Here is a 19074-nt window from a genome sequence, read left to right as displayed (position 1 = left end):
GTTAATCACGATTCAGGTCTGTCTTTCCTGAATCTGATATTTGTGGCTTTTGAGCATTCTCACGGTTCTAGCCAAATAGTTCTGAGTGAAGAAATACAACTTTAAAGCTACAGCATGTTACAGGAATGTTCCTGTAAGAGACATAAGGAATGTACTCACGGATATGAGCAGGCGTGCTCTGCAAAGATCTCAGAATGTGCACACCAGCATGTGTGAAGTCTCTGCTGGGAGAGGGAGTGAGGAGAACGTGTGGGTGAGGATGCACTAGATTTTCTTCTGTCCCTTGTTCTATAGCCTTTCTTCCACAGCAAGGATGCACGTGACACACAAGTCAGCGGAGGCAGAGCCCAGAAACAGAGATGGAGCCTGTGCTGTGGTTACAGGGCTCACTTTCCTCTCCCTGGAGTGAGGTGTATTAGAATAAGTCCTAGTCACCTGCTCATCCTCTTGTCAGTCCCAGAAGGCTTAGAATTCCCGTCACCTTAACAATGGCTTAGACTGAGAAAATCCTTACTTCAATATAAATTCTGTTCCAGGATTTAAATCCTCATTTAATTCCAAGAACAAATGGAACACATTAAGACATTAACCTTTGATGTTGTTGTGCAAGCCTGCTCTTTAAAAAATCCAGGTTGAACAACTGCAGCAAAGGAGAATATGCCAAACACAACCCTACACCTGTGAACCCCAAACGATCTTACAGAAGCCCGCACTTGATTCTGAAGGAGACACTTGAGAAAATCTGAGGCTCCTGATTTTCTGTTTCCTTCATTTTCTTCTGTAACCCTGATGCTTTAGAGACTATCCTTCCCACACACCTGAATGCTTGCAATAAAGAAAGAGTGGTAATTACTACAATCCACTAACTGTGGCATTAAGGACAAGTCAGTGTGAGAGCCTGGGTTTCCAAACACAGAGATTGACCAGCATTTCAGGATAAAAATCTACTTAGGGCCATGGAGATGGCTCACTGGGTAAAGTGTTTGTTGAAAAAGCATGAATGTCTGGGTTTACATCACTAGCAACCATGTAAAAACCTAGATGTGGTGGAGCAGGGTTCCATAACCCAGTGCTGAAGGACAGAGTCTGGCAGATTCTGGGAGCTCTGCCAGTCTAGCCAAACTGGCAAGCGCCAGGGTGAGTGCGAGACTGTGTCGTAACATATGGTGGGAAGCAATTGAGGAAGATGTTCTGGTCAGTCTGTGGTCACCACACCCCCACCACGGTGAGTGCTCATACACACATACTCATGCATATACCAAGCATATAAACTCCACTTTACCACAGCTCAGTCTAGACTCCATCTGGAAAAGGTTAGAACATGTGCACACTGCACGGGGTGAGGACTTTAGCTCAGTAGACGTCCACGGTACCATCTACAGGGAGAGGGGAATGGTGAACGCAGAAGGAAAGACTATTAAGAACAAACAGAGATTTTTACACCTCTTACAGGCAATATGGCTACCCCAGGAGATAGCTGCCATACACTGCCCCAGGCAACCAGAAAGGAGAGGATCCAATCTCAAGGAGGAACAGTCAGGCTGACATGGCAGCCAAGCAGGCTGCTCTCCAAAGAGCAGCCATCCTGTTGATCACACCACCAGAGATGGAAACACCCACACTGCTAGAATTTCCAGCTTACACTGAGCGAGGGCTTCAGAGAATCCACTCATGCACAAACACTTACAAGGAAAAAGAAAGGTCCAGGATCCCGATGAATGGATCATCCTCCCATCAGACTTTGCCACTCAACCAGTCTGACAAATACATCAGAGTACTCACTTGGGAGAAAGAAAAACACAGGACCTCTTGAGAAGAACGCATCTTAAGGTCTTTAACCTTAAGGCCAAAACAGCAGAAGCTGTAGGTCGATGTCTCGCATGCTGTCTCGTTAAGGCAAAAAGTGGAGTAACAAGTATGGGACACCAGGAGAGAGGAACTTGGCCCAGAGCTAATTGGGAAGTTGACTTCATTCAGAGAGGCCAAGCCAGGCCTGTATGGCTATAAATTATTGTTAGTTTTTATAGATACCTTTTCATGATGAACTGTGGTTTTCCCAACTAAGCACGAGAAGCCTGCCATGCTGATCAAGAAGCTGCTGGAAGAAATTATCCCAAGGTATGACCTCCCTGTGCTCTTGGGCTCAGATAACGAACACACATTCATCTCTCATGTAACACAAAAACTAATTAAGGCTGTCGGGACCAATTGAAAACTTCATTGTGCTTCGCGTTTCCAAGGTTCAGGCCAGGTAGAAAGGATGGACCTGGCCACAAAGGAGAACTTAACCAGATTACCCCTTGAGTCTGGCAGTGACTAGGTGTCTCTCCTCCCCTTTGCTCCCTATTGAGTTTGCCATTCTCCTTAGATTCTAGGCCGGACCACACTGGTGATCATGTTTGTCAGGGCACTACCCATTCTGCCTAATCTTAGGGCAGAATTGCTGGCTGAATTTGATGACCAAAGATTTCTCTCCTCCCTTAAAGTTCTGTCTCAGGTGCAGAAACAACTCTGGCCTCAGCTGTGTGCAATCTATAAGAAGGCACTGCCTCCTGTGCCCCACAGGTTCCAGCCAAGAGACCTGGTGATCATCAAGAGACACAGTAAAGAGCCCTCGGGTGGCTGGAAGGGACTTTACACTGTCATCCTGACAATGCTCACAGCTGTCAAAGTAGACGAGGTACCTACTTAGAGTCACCATCCCTACGTGAAGCCCATAGACCCACACACTGATCCTGAGGGCTACGCTCCAGAGGAAGTCGACCCTGGACTTTGGAGAGCCATTGTACCTCCATGAGATCCTTTAAAATTGAGAATTCAGAAACTCACCAATCCAGCTAAATGACAGGCTTGTCCCTATGCTTCCTCAGCATGTGCCTTCAGGGGCTTTCCAGTCTGGTTACCCTAGGGGACCACAACCCCCACCTACCCCTTATTCTCACCTAGGAAATCATCAATGCTGGCACGGGAAGAAGGATCCTGAACTGGACTTCCCATGCAGTCCCTATAGGGACCTGGTTCCCTGATCTATACTTTGACTTGGGGATGCTTTATGGTTAGACTGAGGTGCGTGATGCTACATTACAAGAAGTCACCCATTTTAATGTTCGTCCTGGGTATAACAGACATAAGGGACAGGTAGAGGCCTATGGAGGAGTCAGTGACTATTTTGTGCTTCGTGGAGCTGTGTCTCCACGGGTCCTATCTGGCGGAAGGCCCCAAAGGATGGAGACCTTGTCAAGGGAAAGTAGGTAGAACAACCAAGATGTTTGGGTGCTTGGTGAACTAAGTTTTCTGGGGTAGGGACATGTAACCAAATATTAATTCAATTCACTGGCGCTGGTAGAAAAATGTTCAGTTGGGCTTCAGGAAAAACCTGGTTTAAGGTTGTATGAGCAGGCGGGAGGATCAATAGGGAAAGCCCCAGGGACACTTCACCTCTGGTTAGACTGTCAGCCCTACAGCCACAAAAGCCTTTGGGCCCCAATAAGGTCATGAACACCCAAATGTCAAAAAGAGCAAAGCCTAAGAAATCTAAGCCTTTAAAACTAAGACCTTGTCTCTGACAACTGATTCTACCCCCCACAAATCAGCCCTCTAATCCAGGCCTCTTTAATCTACTAAGAGCTACCTATCTGGTTCTGAACGCCTCAAAGCCAAGACTCGCCAGGGCGCGTTCACTCTCTCTAGACACAAGACCACACTATTAGAAGGAGAGTGCAATACAGGAAATTACACCCGTTCCCCTGACACGCAGTCATGCAGAGGGCAACACTCAGGCACAGGGAGACTAACACTGCAATCGGTAACGGGAAACAGCCTCTGCATGGGCCGAACCCCACCTAACTACATTGATTCTGCAACAACATTCAGCCCACTGGGGACAGGATATTTAATTCTGCCGGATGATGCTTGGTTGGCCTGTACCACAGGTTTTACGCCCTGCATACATGCCCAAGTTTTAACTGATACTCAGGGTTTCTGTGTCTTGGTGCAGCTAGTCACAAAAATAGCTTGTTTCCCTGAGGAAGAGATTCTCCATCAGTTAGAACCAGTCAGATAGGCCAAATGTGAGGTTTTCCCAGCTGTCCTAATATCCACTCTCATAGGCGCTGGAACCTCAGCTCTCATCCTCCAAGATGGGAATCATAAGATTCCGAGCACAGCCATAGATGAAGACACAGCCACCTAGAAATTCCATCACCCCTCTGGAGGAATCACTCCCTGCTTTAGGTGAGTTGGTCCCCCAGAATAGGAGGGGGTTAGACTTACTGTTCCTTCAATTGGGGGGGGTCTCTATCTGGCTCTGGGAGAACAATGCTGTTTTTATGCTAACCACTCAGGTGCCATAAAAGCCTCTATAAACCTAATCAAATAGAACTAGGAAACTAGGAAGGAAGCACATAAAACATGGTATAAATCCTTATTCAATTGGTCCCCCAGGTGAACTACACTCCTTTCAGCTCTGAGTGGGCCCTAGGTCCTCTTACTGTTGGCCTTGACTTATGAACCTTGCATCATTAACACTGTCGTAAGATTTATAAAGGAAGGGATCTCTACGGTCTAGCTGATGGTTTTGGGGCAGCAATACAAGCCTATTGATATGGAGGATGAATTTCCAGGATTTGAGGAAATACACAGAATCATAAGGACATACTTTAAAAACCTGTACTCTGCCAAGGTGGAAAAGCTAAGAGAAATGAATTATTTCCTTGATATATACCACCTATCAAAGTTAAATCAAGATCAATTAAACAAGTTAAATGAACCTATAAACCCTAGTGAAATAGAAGCAGTCATTAAAAGTCTCCCAAGCAAAAATCCACAGGGTCAGATGGTTTTACACGGTTTAGTGCAGAATTCTACCATACCTTCAGAGAAGAATTAATGCCAATACTCAATTTATTCCACAAAATAGAAACAGAAGGAACATTGTCTGGTTCATTTTGTGAATCAAAGTTACCCTGATACCGAAACCACATAAAGACTCAACAAAGAAAGAGAATTACAGACCAATTTCCCTAATGAAAACAGATTCAAATTTTTTCAATAAAATACTTTCAAAAACCAAATACACGAAACATCAAAAAGACCATCCACATGATCAAGTAGTCACTAATGAAGCTTCCAGTACTGGGAATGGGTGACATCTAATTGAAGTGTTGGCCAAAGTGGCCTCATGGAAACTCCTGAAGAAACTAGGCTACTGTCAATGTTAATGGATGTTCTCCACAAACTGATGGTAAGGTCCTGTTGCTGAGGACAACACCTACACAACCCAATGAACACAGAGACGTCAAGCTGTTGCCTACCTAGAGCCTTAACCCATACCGACTAGAGCTAGAGGTTCTGGAAGGTACTCTGCCAGTCACCAAAGGAGAAAGGTTAACATCAACCCAGCTGCAATCCCTCCATCTGCAGTGATGAGGTGCACTGGCGCAATTGTGACGCAAAGCTTGTGGGAGTAACCACCCAATACCTGACTAGATTAACTTGATTACCGGATGTAATCCATACCTGCCACATCTTAGGTGGCCAAGAACCTGAGTCTAGATAAGCCAGGGACCTAGGGGAAACCAAATACTGGTTCTGCAAAAGGAGCATAGCAATAAAATGTTTCCCTGTGACATTCTGCTATACTCGTACGCAGAGCAATGCCTTCCTCAGCCAATGGGAACAGAGACAGAGACCCACAGCTCAGCAATGTGAAGCCGAAGTCCCTCGTGGATGTGCACAGTTGACACTGGCATCACCACGTGTCTCACTCACGGGGACGCCAACGCCTCCCTCTGGCTGGAGGACAGATATTGACAAGTGGGTGACCTGCAGCAAACTCAGCATGTGTAGAAAGTACTGGCTGCAGCTTCTTCGGCCAGGACTATGCTGACCTGCTCCAGGATAGAGACCCCCTCCTGAGATTAGGCAACCCACTTCCTAGTTCATGCTGTGTATGATTACAACTGCAATTGTGTCCAGAGCCTGAATACTATTTATTCTGGGCTGTCTTTAGCCCTCTTTAATAGCTCATTCTTTGCCCTCTTCTGTGTCAGACCTAATCCTTGTTACTAACAACAAAATGTTATGTAATGTACTAACTTAAGTGACTAAAAAAACGCCCAACAGCCAAAAGGCCAGTGTTTCATCAGAGTCTTCTTTGGTGTCTTTCTAGCATTTCTTGGGACTTGTATATTCTAACTTGTTTGTGTGCAGGTCCTCTGGGAGAGTATACCATTCAGGAAGGATTTTGATGCATTGTTTATTTTTTCCCCCTTTCCTCACACAGATTTACAGTGGGTACTCAGGATATTGCTTGGATGGGAAATGAAAAGGAAAAAGTAGTCTTATGAAAGAAGTATTGAGTGATATATATAAGAGATCATGAGGCATTCCAATAATATTAATTCATGCTAAATCTTTTAAAACAGTCACATGGTTGAGTAACATAATAACAATGCTAAAAGATGAATTATGGGTCAAAACCAATCGTGTGTAGTACAAAAAAGGAGAAGCAAACTGAAGCACAATGTAAACTTGAGAAGCATATAAGATGAAGCCAGAAGAGATACAATATTTTAATAGTCAGTTTGAAATAGAGGAATGAGGAGGGTAAATGAGAAGAAATCATCTAAGTTATATTAAGAGTAATTCAACAAACATGAAGTTGCACATTTACTCACTATGAAAGTTCAAACAAGACACAACACAATAAATATAAATGGTGCAATAAAATTGAATAAAGGATTTTGATAGAGATTTCTTCAAGAAAATGGACAGTTGGACAATAAGTACAGGAAAAGATGATCAGCATCATTAGTCAATATGGAAATGAATCACAATCATGGCACACCACTTCCGGTCCACCAGGATGTCTGCCAGTGGTGTCATCCTGGTGTCAAAAAGCAGTGTCTGTTAGCATGTGGGTGTGTTTTGTAGATACATTCTGAAATAGTAAAAGAACTAACTTAGGAGATGTCAGTGAATTCAAGTGTCTAACAAACTACCAACTATTTGATGGTTGTTTAAACATTGTTTTCTACTTATTTCTGGCCACATGAGTTGAAGGTTTAGTTGTACAGAGGGGATCACATATATACCGTAGATCTGAGGTGAAACACGTGGCATATGTAACAGATGTCCACCTCAAATGCTGCCTTTGGGAATACAAGGTGGTCCATTTACTCTTAAAAAGTTTTATATTTCCTTAATGTGCTAATATTGAGTTAGTGCCTAAGCCAGCGATTTCACTCCTAGAAAGTTTGTAATGAATGGACTATGCCTTATTAGATGGAAGTGCGTCTTTGAGGACCAGGGTAGGATACTATGATTTTAAAGAGACATGCTGGGCTGTCAAGATGACATAAATCGTAATTACATTCAATCCTACAGCCCCTGTTTATTTAATTTTCGTGGCGCGGGGACATGTGCAGAGAATGGATGACTAAAAGGGCTGGAACTTTGTGATTCTAGAACGAAAAAAAGATAACGGGCCAGAATTCCAAGGCTAAAGCAACTGGGCTAAAACCAGAAAGAGCCAGGATCCAATAACTGGTTGGTTCACTATCTTTAAACAATCAGTCCGGAGCGAGAGCGGCTGGTTACTACAGCAACCACAGACTCTTGCGAGACAGATCAAAACCCTGCTCAGTGCTGCTACAGAGCTTTGTTCCGCGTTTAGGCATTCCTCCCGCCCCCACCCCGGAGCGGCCTGTCGCCAGCTGCAGTTTAAGTCCCTTACTGGGTGTGACGTCATGCCGAGGGCTGGCAGCCAGGGATAGCCTTCTGCGCAAGCGCAGCGCAGGCGCACGTGAAGCCGGCATTAGGGCCCTCAGTGACGGCGGAGTGGCAGCAAGGAATCCATCTGTCACGTGGTCTCCGCACGGAGCTTCTGCAAAGGTGGGCACGCGCCCGTGGTCCGAGTCCCAGCCCGTGGGCACCCGGGTCACCGCGGGGCGGGGCGGGGCGGGGCGGGGCGGGGCGGGTGGGAAAGGGGCTGCGCCCGCTTTTGCGGCCACCCAGCTCCAGGTCTCCCTGCGGCCCTTTCCTACTGTTCTCACGGTCCACCCCGGTAGGGGGCTTTCCCTCATGTGGTGAAAACGCGGGTTTCCCTGAGTCTCCCGAGACCACGGGAGTTTCTGTGCTGCTGACAGCCTTTCCAGGGTCCCTTCCCAAAGTCAGCGTCTTTCTGTGACGCCTTTCTAATCGCGCTAAACACTGCAAGACTCTAGAGCCCACCATCTTGTCTTTATCTGTAACTCCAAGTTCAGCACCTCTGTCCAGCGACACTAAACTTGCTTTAATACTCTTCTGGGATTCACCGCTGCCCAGTTCCTACTTCGTTTGGAAGCAGTTCTTAGATAGCATTCCCTTCCTCCAGAAAGCCTTTTCCTGACCCTAAGGAAAAGGCCTCTCCTGCCTTCTCACTACTCTGGTTTTAAAATGAGCCAGCCGTTCTTATTACCCGCAGAAGCTTTTGCTTTGCTTAAAGCCTAATGGCTTCGGGAATCAAAGATAATCCTTAAGAATTTGATGAAGAAACGATGTGGTGGTATGAGTAGTAGTATCCTAAGCAAGGTATACGCGAATACGGACATGAGAAACCAGAAGGTTCATTAAATAGGCTGAGTCCATAATATGCGTGGTGGGTGAAAGGAGAAAAGCTTATGAGGAATGGGAGGGTAAAAAGGGAAACTTTTGAGTTTGCAGTTGATCCTATAGGCTTGCAGACATAGATGACAAGGCACTTGCAAGTCCACCCTGTTTTTCTGTCTGTGAAGCTCCGTTCTTATTAATCAGCATCTTAAAAATTCATATGGCACGGCAGTCACGTTATGCAGAAAGAGCTTTTTAAAGCTCCCCTTTCAGGTTCTGTGTATCAGAGAAGTGATCCCAATCTTGGTGCCACTTGGTTGCAGCGCATCTAAGTGTGAATGTCCCTCTTACACCAATGGATGGTTTAGTCAGATACAGTAACTGATTTGCAGTTTGGTAAAAACTAGTGGTGAGTCAGGCGGTGGTGGCGCACGCCTTTAATCCCAGCACTAAGGAGGCAGAGGCAGGCTGATCTTTGTGGGTTCAAGGTCTACAAGGGCTAGTTCCAGGACAGGCTCCAAAGCTACAGAGAAACCCTGTCTCGAAAAACATAACCAAAAAGAAAAGAAAAAAAAAGCTGTAGTGGGGCCGTTATCTTGCCAGTTTCTGGCAGTCACCTCACTAGACTTGGATGACTTTTTGTTCTTAAATCTGAGTTTGTGGGGAGCACAGAGCTAATAAGGAATTGACTGGGAGAGTGCAGTGCAGTGTGGGGAAGGAAGAAGTATTAACACCAGTGGGTAGCACTGATGGGACCAAGGCTGCAGGTCTCATTGGAATGAAGGTGACTAGAAGAATCGGCATGGGGAATAAGTCTGCAACACCATTTCTTAGGGCTGTCGTTTGGAAAGGCAACTGGATTCACCTGGGCACCTTGCCAACCCCCATGGCTCGGGAGCACTCCCACAGCTCAATAGTTCTAGGGTGAGAATAAGCCATCTTTATGTTCTTAAAAGCTACCTGTTGTTTCTGAGATGGAGCCATAATTCAAAGAAGTCTTCAGAAAAACTAATTCTGTTTGGACTGTGAGTCTGCTTCCTAATCCACCCACACACTGGGGAACCCTACAGATGTGTTAGGGAATTGGGTTGTGGAAAGTGCCCTGAATTAGAAGACCCTTAATCAGAGGGGACTTGCTTAAGTTTGTCAACTGGGTCTTTACAGCCCTCAGATGAACTCTAGGAATGAGAAAACTGAGAAGGAAGTATGCAGTTGCCTTTGGGAAAGAGAAACTGAATCTAAATGAATGAATGCTCAATTAGAGAGCGATTGAGAACATCCTAGCTAACTCTGTAAGGTTAATACCATACAGTCTCTAGATTATGAATAGGCCACTGGCTTTTAATATGCTTTCGGAAGGAGCCTAGCCCTTTATTTCTCCCTAATGGATTAATTTTTATTTCATCACAAAATTTTTTTTTAATTTTTATGAAATTGCCTGCCAACGCAGTAGTCATGTGATCGTGTAAAGGGAAAAATGTGCCAGTATACCCCAAGTGTTTTAGGAAGGAACCTGGGGAATCATGGGAGGAAGGAGACAAAGTACAGAAGAGAAGTTTTAGCCATGGAAATAGGTTAATTATTACTTTCAGAAACTAAAGAGTATAAGCTCTGTGTGGGCAGACACAGGGTCTTGTTGCCCACCAGCAGCTGTGCCTAGAACACCATCTGTAACACCATCTGCCCAATGAAGAAGCTCAGTGAATATGTGCTGATAAATGAATAAATAAGGGGCCCTTGAGATGATTCAGAGAATAAAGGCCTGTGACCACAGTCCTGTGATTTACATGGTAGAAGGAGAGAACCTCTGACCCCCACTTGTGCTCTATGATATGATCCACAAACCTATTCAATGTTATTTTTTAAAAATAAATGAGTGGAAGCAGCCAGCTAGAGTTCAGAAGAAGCTAACAAATTAACATCAGCCATTCACACATTGCCTGTTTTATCATGAAAAAATAGGGGAAATTAAAATTAGTTCATTTTACCATAGAAGTTATGTTTCTGGTTACCTCGTTGGGCCTTAATTAGACTTGCTATTACAGTATATCAATCTGAAGTAAAAAAACGAGACTGGAGAATATAACCAAAATACTCAGAACATGCCTTGCTAACATGAGAATCTCATCATCTTGCTTCTTTCTGAAGGGCTTTCAAGATGGCCGCAGCCCCTCAAGCACCAAAGAGGGGATCTATTCGGAAGACTAGACCTCTGGTTGTAAAGACATCACTGAACAACCCATATGTCATTTGTTGGAGCACCTTGGAAAGAGAGGACATACACTTTATATTACAGACCCTCGAAGACAAGTTTAAATCAATTGGATTTCAGAAAATTGAAGATAAGAAAAGGAAGAAAGCACCTTTTGTAGAAAAGCAAAGACGCACCCTAGATGTTGAGATTAGTGAGGATCTGAAGGAGAAAGAGCACGATGGGAATCTACAGGTGTCAGGGTGGACGCCGGCCCACGTCAGAAAACAGCTGGTCATTGGTGTTAATGAAGTCACCAGAGCTCTAGAGAGGAATGAACTGCTTCTGGTTCTAGTGTGCAAGTCAGTCAAGCCTGCCATCATCACCTCACACATGATTCAGCTGAGTATAAGCAGAACTGTTCCTGCTTGTCAGGTTCCTCAGCTCAGCGAGAGAATTGCTCCCGTCATCGGCTTAAAATGTGTGCTAGCCTTGGGCTTCAGAAAGAACACCATAGACTTTGCTGAGGAAGTAAGAGCCATCATTCCCAGGGTGCCCAGCTTACATGTGCCATGGCTTCAAGACAGAACCCAAGTTCCTAAAGACAATTTAGAGACTGAATTGTTGGAAAGCCAGGACAAAGAGATTTTGGACACTTCATTTGATGACCTTACAAAACTTAGTAAGAGAAAGATTGCTGAAGGTGGGCAGGCCTCAGCTGCAACACTACAACCCCTTAAAATAAAGAAACTCATTCCCAACCCTAATAAGATAAGGAAACCACCCAAAAGTAAAAAATCCATTTCAAAATAGTTTGTATGAACTTATCATTTCATTAAAGGATGTCTAAATAAGGTTTATACCAAATAAAGTCAAGTATGTTTACATATATTTTAGGATCCTGCATGGAGTTGTTCTTTCAGATATGGCAAGTCTTTCTAACTGGGTGGAATAGGAACACTGAAACAAAACCATGAGGTACATAAAACACTCAAAAACGATGATTAACAAAACCAAAGTTTATTGAGACTAATGTCCATGCGTGTATAAATTCACTGCTTTAAAGGCTGGTACAATGCTTGCTTGCAAGAACATCAGTTTCCTACAGCACTTAACATTTCTCTACCAAACTTGGAAAACGGGCCACAGACATGGTCTAATCAGGTGGGTGAAACAACTAGAGAAGGTGCTCAGTTGTAAGGGAGAGACACTAAATGCTAAGCAGTACACTGTCTTCAAAAGCGGAATACTATTTTTACTTCGTGGTAATTTGGCTTTCTTGGTAGGTAAGCATTGACACAAGCTTGGAGAAGGCTTGATTGATACGGGGGGAAAAGCCTGATAAGGTTATTTCAATAAGAATTCCCTCCCTGCATAGCATTAATTTCCTTGCAATACTTAACATCTATCAAAATACATTGGGGGTATAGCTCTGTGATAGAACATGTACTTAGCACACATAATCCCTGGCTTGATCCCCAGCACCAAAACAAAAAAAGTAAAACAACAAAAATTAACTACAGTAGTAACTTAAGTGAAATGTGGCAAGAGGAGTGATTCAATGGGTCTTCCGGCTAGGAAACGGAGCTGCCAGTGCTTTGGATAGGAACTGACTGTGTGTCTTGAAAACCATTCTAGGAGGAAGTAAATGGGATATTAAAACTTTTACCTCAAGTTCTGGTTGAACTCATGGGCTGTGCCACCTTTGTTCTATCTAACAAATTTTCATCTTTTTGAAGGAAAGAAACCTTATAATACATTTTGGATAGAGACAGGGCAGTGTAAATTAAACACAACTCTGAAGACTTTGCATTTGTATCTGGTTTTAACAGCTATTTTATATCTGAGCAATTGCACTGGTTACTGATTTGTAAAATACCGATCATGTGCTTATATTATGAATATGCCAATGTTAACTATTAGTGTATTTAAAGTGATGAGTTCTTTAACAACTGCAATGTGCAGTAAACCTCTAAAGGGATGGTTTAAAAGTTTCCTCATGAGGTAAATAAGCCCATGAAAAAATTCCTGACTGGCATGTCTACCTGAAAACTCAATTTGTTTAAGAAAAAAAATGAGTGAAACAATTTCCAAAGAGCTGTAAATCCAGATTCACTAAACTCGCTTACCTAATACTGTCTTTCTAAACAGTATTCCAATGAATAGGTAGTTTTATTTTCTGAAGATGTTCTGTTAAAAATGCGACAGTTGGGCATGGACCATATGAAATAAGAAATCTGCCATGTGTCTTTAGGGACAGTATTGGCCCCACTTCTGCACCACGTATGAGGCCCAGGTGCTCCCTCTAGTGGTGCTATCAGGTCTGGCACAATTCCTGGCCTACTTCTTAGGACCTCAGTCCATAAATATGCTAAGAGGCCAGACAGCAACTATTTTAACTTTGCAGGCAATACAATCCAGTCTATCACAACTACTTAATTTCACTTCGTAGCATGAGGCAGCCATAGGTAGGTCATAAATGAAGATGTGGCTGTATTCTGATAAAACTTGAATTTCCTAAGATTTGCATGCTACAAAATGTCATTTTTTTTGGCCATCTCCCCTAATCATTCAAAAAAAAAAAAAAAAAAACCATTCTCAACTTGCTAGCTGTACAGAACAGCCAACAGGTAAGACTCGACCTAAAAGTAACATTTGGTAAGTCCTTTCTAGTAGGGAAGGAAATGCCATGTTGTCTGAAGTAGTGTTCTGGACTGGGGCAGAGGCACTGTAGTAAAGGCAGGAAGAAGTATCTACTTTGCGGCATCTGACTCAAAGGCCAGTCTATACAATGGCCTTACTTAGTATTTTACTTTCCCTTGGATTAGTGGCAGCATATACACACATATGTACATTGTGAAACTTCTGTTTTTCAAATTCTAGGTAAAAACAACATCAGTAACAAAATTATGAATACGTATTTACAAGTAAGACATTTTCCATTAGCATGACAATTTTCATGATAAATTAAAGTCAGCATAAAGGAACATGTGCAATTTTGCATAATAAAAACATTCAGACCATCTGTGTGCTGACAGCACACTACACTCCTGGGTATTTAATCTGACCTTAGAGCTTTTACTTCCTTTCCCTCACACATCCTCGACACTGCTGAGTAATGAGATTGCAAGCAGTCTCAAGGTCTGGTCAGTTGGGTGTGTACTCTTTAGTGAGCATGCTGAACATTTGCCCCAAATTTTGCTTTTGAAACAATCCACTGACCTGCTGAAGAGCAAAGGACAGACCTGCATATTTACTGATTTGGCTACTATGCTTATGGGATAGACCTGTATGTTTGCTGATTTGGCTACTATGCTTCTTATGGAATAATAAATGTGCTAAGTCACTGGTACATTTTCATATTGCTCCATACGTAATTATCTACCACATGTCAATTCTATAAACATTCCCAGTAGCATTATGTAAGGTGATATACATATGGATCCTTGTTCTGTTATACAAGTATATCACCACTTAATAAACAGAAAAGCAGCAGTGACTCTCCTAACAGCAAAGGTTTTCTTAACATGATGCCACCACTTCTGTTTGGTTCAGAGAAACAATCCCACTTCTAGAGTGGAAGAATATCCTCTCTTAACCATGAGAACTCTGTGGATACCTTCATCCCTCCCACACATCAGTCAACATCAGAAATTGGCTCTCAACATCCTAACTAGGTATGTGTACTACTGGCCATCTGTTCTGATTGTTAGCAACTACTTCAATTTCACTCAACTTGTGCTTTTATTCTTCTTTGGAATGGCAGTTCCAGGATTCACTAAATCGAGTATTAACAAATGAGAATGTCAGCCTTCTAGAAGTAACATATCCACCTATTGTAGAACAAGTCCAACCTAAGGAAAGGAAAAAAAAAAATGGGATAAGACCAAATGGAAGCGGAAATTGAGTTCTAATAGAACACACTATATTTGTGTTTTATTGGGCCGTGATGTGGCTATGAAGGTAAAGGCACTTGCCACACAAGCCTGATGACCTTGGTTCAGTTCTTGGAGCCCTGGTAGAAGGCGAGTACTGACTGACTCCTCAAAGCTGTCCTCTGACCTCCATATATGCTATAGCACATATGTATCCACATATTATATATACATACACACAGAAAACACCTCTAGCAACAGAAAACATACAAAGTCCCCTTCCTCCTATAGTAGTAGGGGGACTGAGTTGCACGTTCTCTCTCTCTCTCTCTCCCCACCCCACCCCACCCCACCCCACCCCACCTCACCTCCCCCCACACACACACCAGAAATAGTTAAAGCCCCTTTATCCTGAAGTAAGCTGGTATGGAACTGTCATAACAAGTTCACTCACCTTTTCCGAGTCTGTCCCTGGACACCTCCAGTTGTACAAATAATACTGTAAGTTGCCATCTCCTATACCAAACTTGAGTTTTTCCAAGAAGGTTTTATTTTCCATCAAATCTAGTGCATTGAATACATCAAATCCTTTCTGCCAATATAAAAAGTTTAAAATACTAAGGGCTTAATGTATTCTTTGTGTATATATTCCTGTATAACATCATTTCCTCTACAATAACTTAAATATGCACTTATAAGGCTAAGTAACTACAATATAAAGCCAAACATCTTAGAAGATTGTATTATAAAGACAGTTGGGGAAGGGGACCAGACAGGTGGCTTCATGGTCAAGGACCACATTGCTCTTGCAGAGGACCTTTCTGTTAAGTTGACTTGCTTAAGGAGAGCCCTATAGTACAAAAGCAACAACACTCACCAACTTGGCTATAATGAGCGCATCATTCATGAGGTCCAGCAGGGGTGTCTCTGTGTGAATATTGTAGAAGGAATAGGCAGCCTTGAGGCTCTTGTGAGCTGGATGGTGCATAACAGTGGAGGGGAGCGTGTAAAAGCTCAGGAAATCAGTCAGCTTCCCACTGGGGCTCTGAAGGACAGAGGTAAGCAACAGCAAGTGAGTGCTTCCTTGAACAGGCATTCAGCTGATGCTGACCCAAGACTTACACCCAACTTTCTGTCTAAACGAGCAACAACTGAGATTTTCTTCTCTATAACCCAGTTTAAGTCCTTTATACTAAGTAAAAACCAATAAGTGGACTGCAGTTTAGTCAAAGTATTAATAGGAGATATTCAGACTCTTCCAAAGCAGGTCCTAATGGAAAGTTACTCCAGGCCAACTGATGAGTCAATGCTCACACTGACAAGGACAGTCACAGAAGTAGATTTGCAGCCTCTAAGCTGAGGACCAGAAGCTGCCTTCCTCACTCACACTGGAGTATATATGGTCTGCTGCCAGGAGGAAACAGAGCTGTATGCCAAGTTAGCCACCCAGTGGTGAAAAGAACACCATTTCAAAGCACGTGGCCACTCAGCCTTGGTATCTAGCACCTTTTCTTAGAAGTGAATAAGATTTGTTAATAACATTTGAGATCTCAGGGTCTAAGCTAAAGTTTTAAAGAAGGATAAAAAAAATCATATTCTCTACCATATGGTACTTTATAATCTTTCTAATGACAAACGTCTTACCAATGAATGTAATTTTAAATACTATCGAATGAAATGTCAGTATTTGAAAGATCTATGTAACTCAGTAAATCTACATTTTCCAAGTGGCCAATGCATGATGTTGCAAACTTGTATGTAAATAAGATTCATTTGAAGAACCAGACATAAATTAGTGGTAGAGAATCTGCTTGGTGTGTATAAAAACTGCTGGGGAGAAGAGGCACATAGAGAAAGAGGACAAAGATGGGGGACAACAGACCAATGAGTTTTGGATCAAGGGAACAGAAAGTTCACTGATAATTTCAGATCACAGTATTCATAATTATCCTAAGAGTTGTGTGTGGTACTGTACATTAGTAATCCCAGGGATAAGGACACTCAGGCAGGAGGATCAGCAATCTGAAGCCAGAGGCTGGAGAGATGGCTCTGCCTAGGAGCATTGGTTGCTCTACCAGAGGCCCAGGTTCTCTTCCCGGCACCCACATGGAAGCTCACAACATTCTATAACTCCAGTTCCAAGGGATCTCTTCTGGTTTCCAAAGGCACAGACACAATGTAATGCACAGACATGCATATAAGCAAAGCACCCATACTCCTAAGATAAAAAGAATCTAAGAGTCAGCCTGAATTACATAGTAGACCTGAGTTGGTGACATAATGAGACCCCATCTCACAAGGGAAAAAAAAAAAAACAGCAATTATATGAAGGGTTAAATTACCCACTATTTTCAAATCTTCATTACTTCTTGGGAGGTATCTTCTTTGTGTAATTCAATCAAGGTAGTAGTATGTCACAATGAATTGAAAGCAAAACCAAGGAAAGGGCACACACTTTTAAAAACGTAAAATTGTTCTTTCACTAATCTTTGTGGTTTGAGAAAAATTAGTTTTCATGTATGGATGTTCTTTAGGTAACATGCAATGGATTTATTATTGTTACATTGTTGAGTATGGTAAATAACTACTGACCTAATCCTTATCAGAAACTCTTTTGGGTTCCGAGTAATTCTTTAGCTATTAAGTCCTGAGACTGGACAGTTTATGAGGCTCCAGAGACATACAAGTATAAACAGATTTGTGTACAAAGAGATTTTAGAAATACAAATTTTCAAACTGTCTGCTCACTTGTTCTTTATAAATATCTTGTGGATCATCCTCACCATGGGCCAGTCTCTCCAAGACTTCCCTAACTGGACCTGTGATCATAAGTTCTGACAATGCTTGACAGTACTAAGTAACAGTTCTGTTTACAAGTGATGTAAACAAATCCCTAGAATCACTTCTATTGGCCTTCTCCACTGTCTTCAAACTGCTTGCCAAAAAGTTCCATTTTCTCAGTTCAACTCCACTTCAATCCACTGAGCAAGACACCATATGAACAACCAATTCCAATTTCAATCAAGGTTGAAAAAAAGGTGTTATGTCCCACTAAGGCAACGGTCAGAGTATTCAGACGGCTCCTTTTCCTTTCCTCCCTTGAACAAGAGTTAAGGGGCTGAATCTATGTCAACTAATGGCAGTTCAGATCCAGCCAGCTATACACAACTCCAAATAATATTAAACTCTGGAACATAGCTATCTAGGATGAGGCACAAGTAATTACTAGCTTTTTAAAACGAGAAGAGCAAATGCACAGCAGACAAAGAAAAGCACCCTAATTTCCCTTTAGTAACTAGTGAAAACGCTCAAATCCAGGACTAGAAGCAGTGTGGTAGGGCTAGCAAAGTAAGTCATGGATGGAGGAAGGACATGGGCATGCTGCAATCCTCCTCAAAGAAGCTTTAACCTGTTCTCAGGACTATTTTATCAGCTAATCTTTACCTCCACCACAAATGTGTCAATGATGTGTTCCCTGGGGAGGAACCAGTGGGCCACTTCCTCTTCATCCATCACAGGAGCTAGATGAAACTGCTTCAAGTAGCTGTTGATCAGTTCTCGGACCGCTTTGATATCTTTTGGTTCCATTGGTCTCAAACCTGAAGTCTTTGTAACCTTGTTAGAAGGAATAAAGCAAAGTCAGAAGTGCAATGAAGAGGAGTGAAATAAAATTAGTTCGTGCTCAGTGTGGACCACAGGCCTGCAGTACCTATGGGAACTTTTCAGAACTGAAAACTCTTAGCTCCAGACCTGCTTTAGTGAATCAGAACCTGCAGTATACCATGAATCCATTAAAACCCAAAGCTGGGTCTTCTAATGGCTGGGCCTATATAATCCCAGCTACTTGAGAGATGAAGCATGGGAATTAATTGCAAGGTCAAGGCCTGACTGGAATATACAGTGAGTTCAAAGCTAGTCTGGGCAACTTATTGAGCCTGGGTTAAAAAGATGGTGAGGGCTAGTGAAATGGTTCAGTGGGATAAAGAAGCCCACTGCCAACCCTGAGCATGTAAATTCAACCCTAGGACTCACATAGTGGAAGGAGAGAAACAATTCTTGCAAGCTGTCCTCTTAACTCCACCAGTGCACCTGGCAAACGTATGACAGCCTGCACTCTCAACAAAGATAAAGTCGATAAGCAATGTGTGTCCTATATTCTTGTTGCTGTTGTTATTTTGGTTTTTTAAGACAGGGTCTTTCTATGTATCTCTGGCTGTCCTGGAACTTGCTCTGTAGACTAGGCTGGCCTTGAACTTAAAGATCTGCCTGCCTCCTGGGTGCTGGGACTAAAGGTGTGTGCTACCACTGTCCAGCTTGTGTCCTATCTTCGTATCCAAACAAACTAAATGGAACATTACAAGCTGCTATAACAAGAATTAAACAGATATGAATAACAGCATCAAATTTTATGCTTTTTCC

The 19074-nt window shown here is 42.8% G+C and overlaps 2 protein-coding genes across 3 annotated transcripts in view; one reads left to right on the top strand and one right to left on the bottom strand.

Annotated features, from left to right (window-relative positions):
- The first annotated feature begins 7795 nt into the window (after positions 1-7795).
- Rpp38 (ribonuclease P/MRP subunit p38) lies at positions 7796-11676 on the top strand. Its single transcript, XM_038333407.2, has 2 exons — positions 7796-7893; positions 10738-11676. Exon 2 carries the CDS (start codon positions 10748-10750, stop codon positions 11591-11593), a length of 846 nt encoding a protein of 281 aa, XP_038189335.1. The 5' UTR covers positions 7796-7893; positions 10738-10747; the 3' UTR covers positions 11594-11676.
- A 108-nt stretch (positions 11677-11784) lies between these two features.
- Positions 11785-19074, bottom strand: part of Nmt2 (N-myristoyltransferase 2) — a 46466-nt gene continuing 39176 nt past the window's right edge. For both annotated transcript variants that reach the window (XM_038333405.2, XM_038333406.2), the window contains 4 exons: positions 18100-18270; positions 15533-15700; positions 15110-15247; positions 11785-14634 (listed from right to left, as the gene is read on the bottom strand). In XM_038333405.2, the coding sequence (XP_038189333.1) occupies positions 14614-14634; positions 15110-15247; positions 15533-15700; positions 18100-18270 (498 nt within the window). In that variant the 3' untranslated portion in view covers positions 11785-14613. The remainder of the gene's footprint in view (positions 14635-15109; positions 15248-15532; positions 15701-18099; positions 18271-19074) is intronic.

This window comes from Arvicola amphibius, chromosome 6, assembly GCF_903992535.2.
Source record: "Arvicola amphibius chromosome 6, mArvAmp1.2, whole genome shotgun sequence".
NCBI lineage: Eukaryota > Metazoa > Chordata > Mammalia > Rodentia > Cricetidae > Arvicola > Arvicola amphibius.
The sequence above is the reverse complement of the archived record's forward strand: the minus strand, read 5'-3'. Positions and strand labels throughout refer to the sequence as shown.

What these genes read in the sequence shown, in the direction of transcription:
- Rpp38 (XM_038333407.2), top strand. Translation starts at nt 10,748, where the DNA reads ATGGCCGCAGCCCCTCAAGCACCAAAGAGGGGATCTATTCGGAAGACT.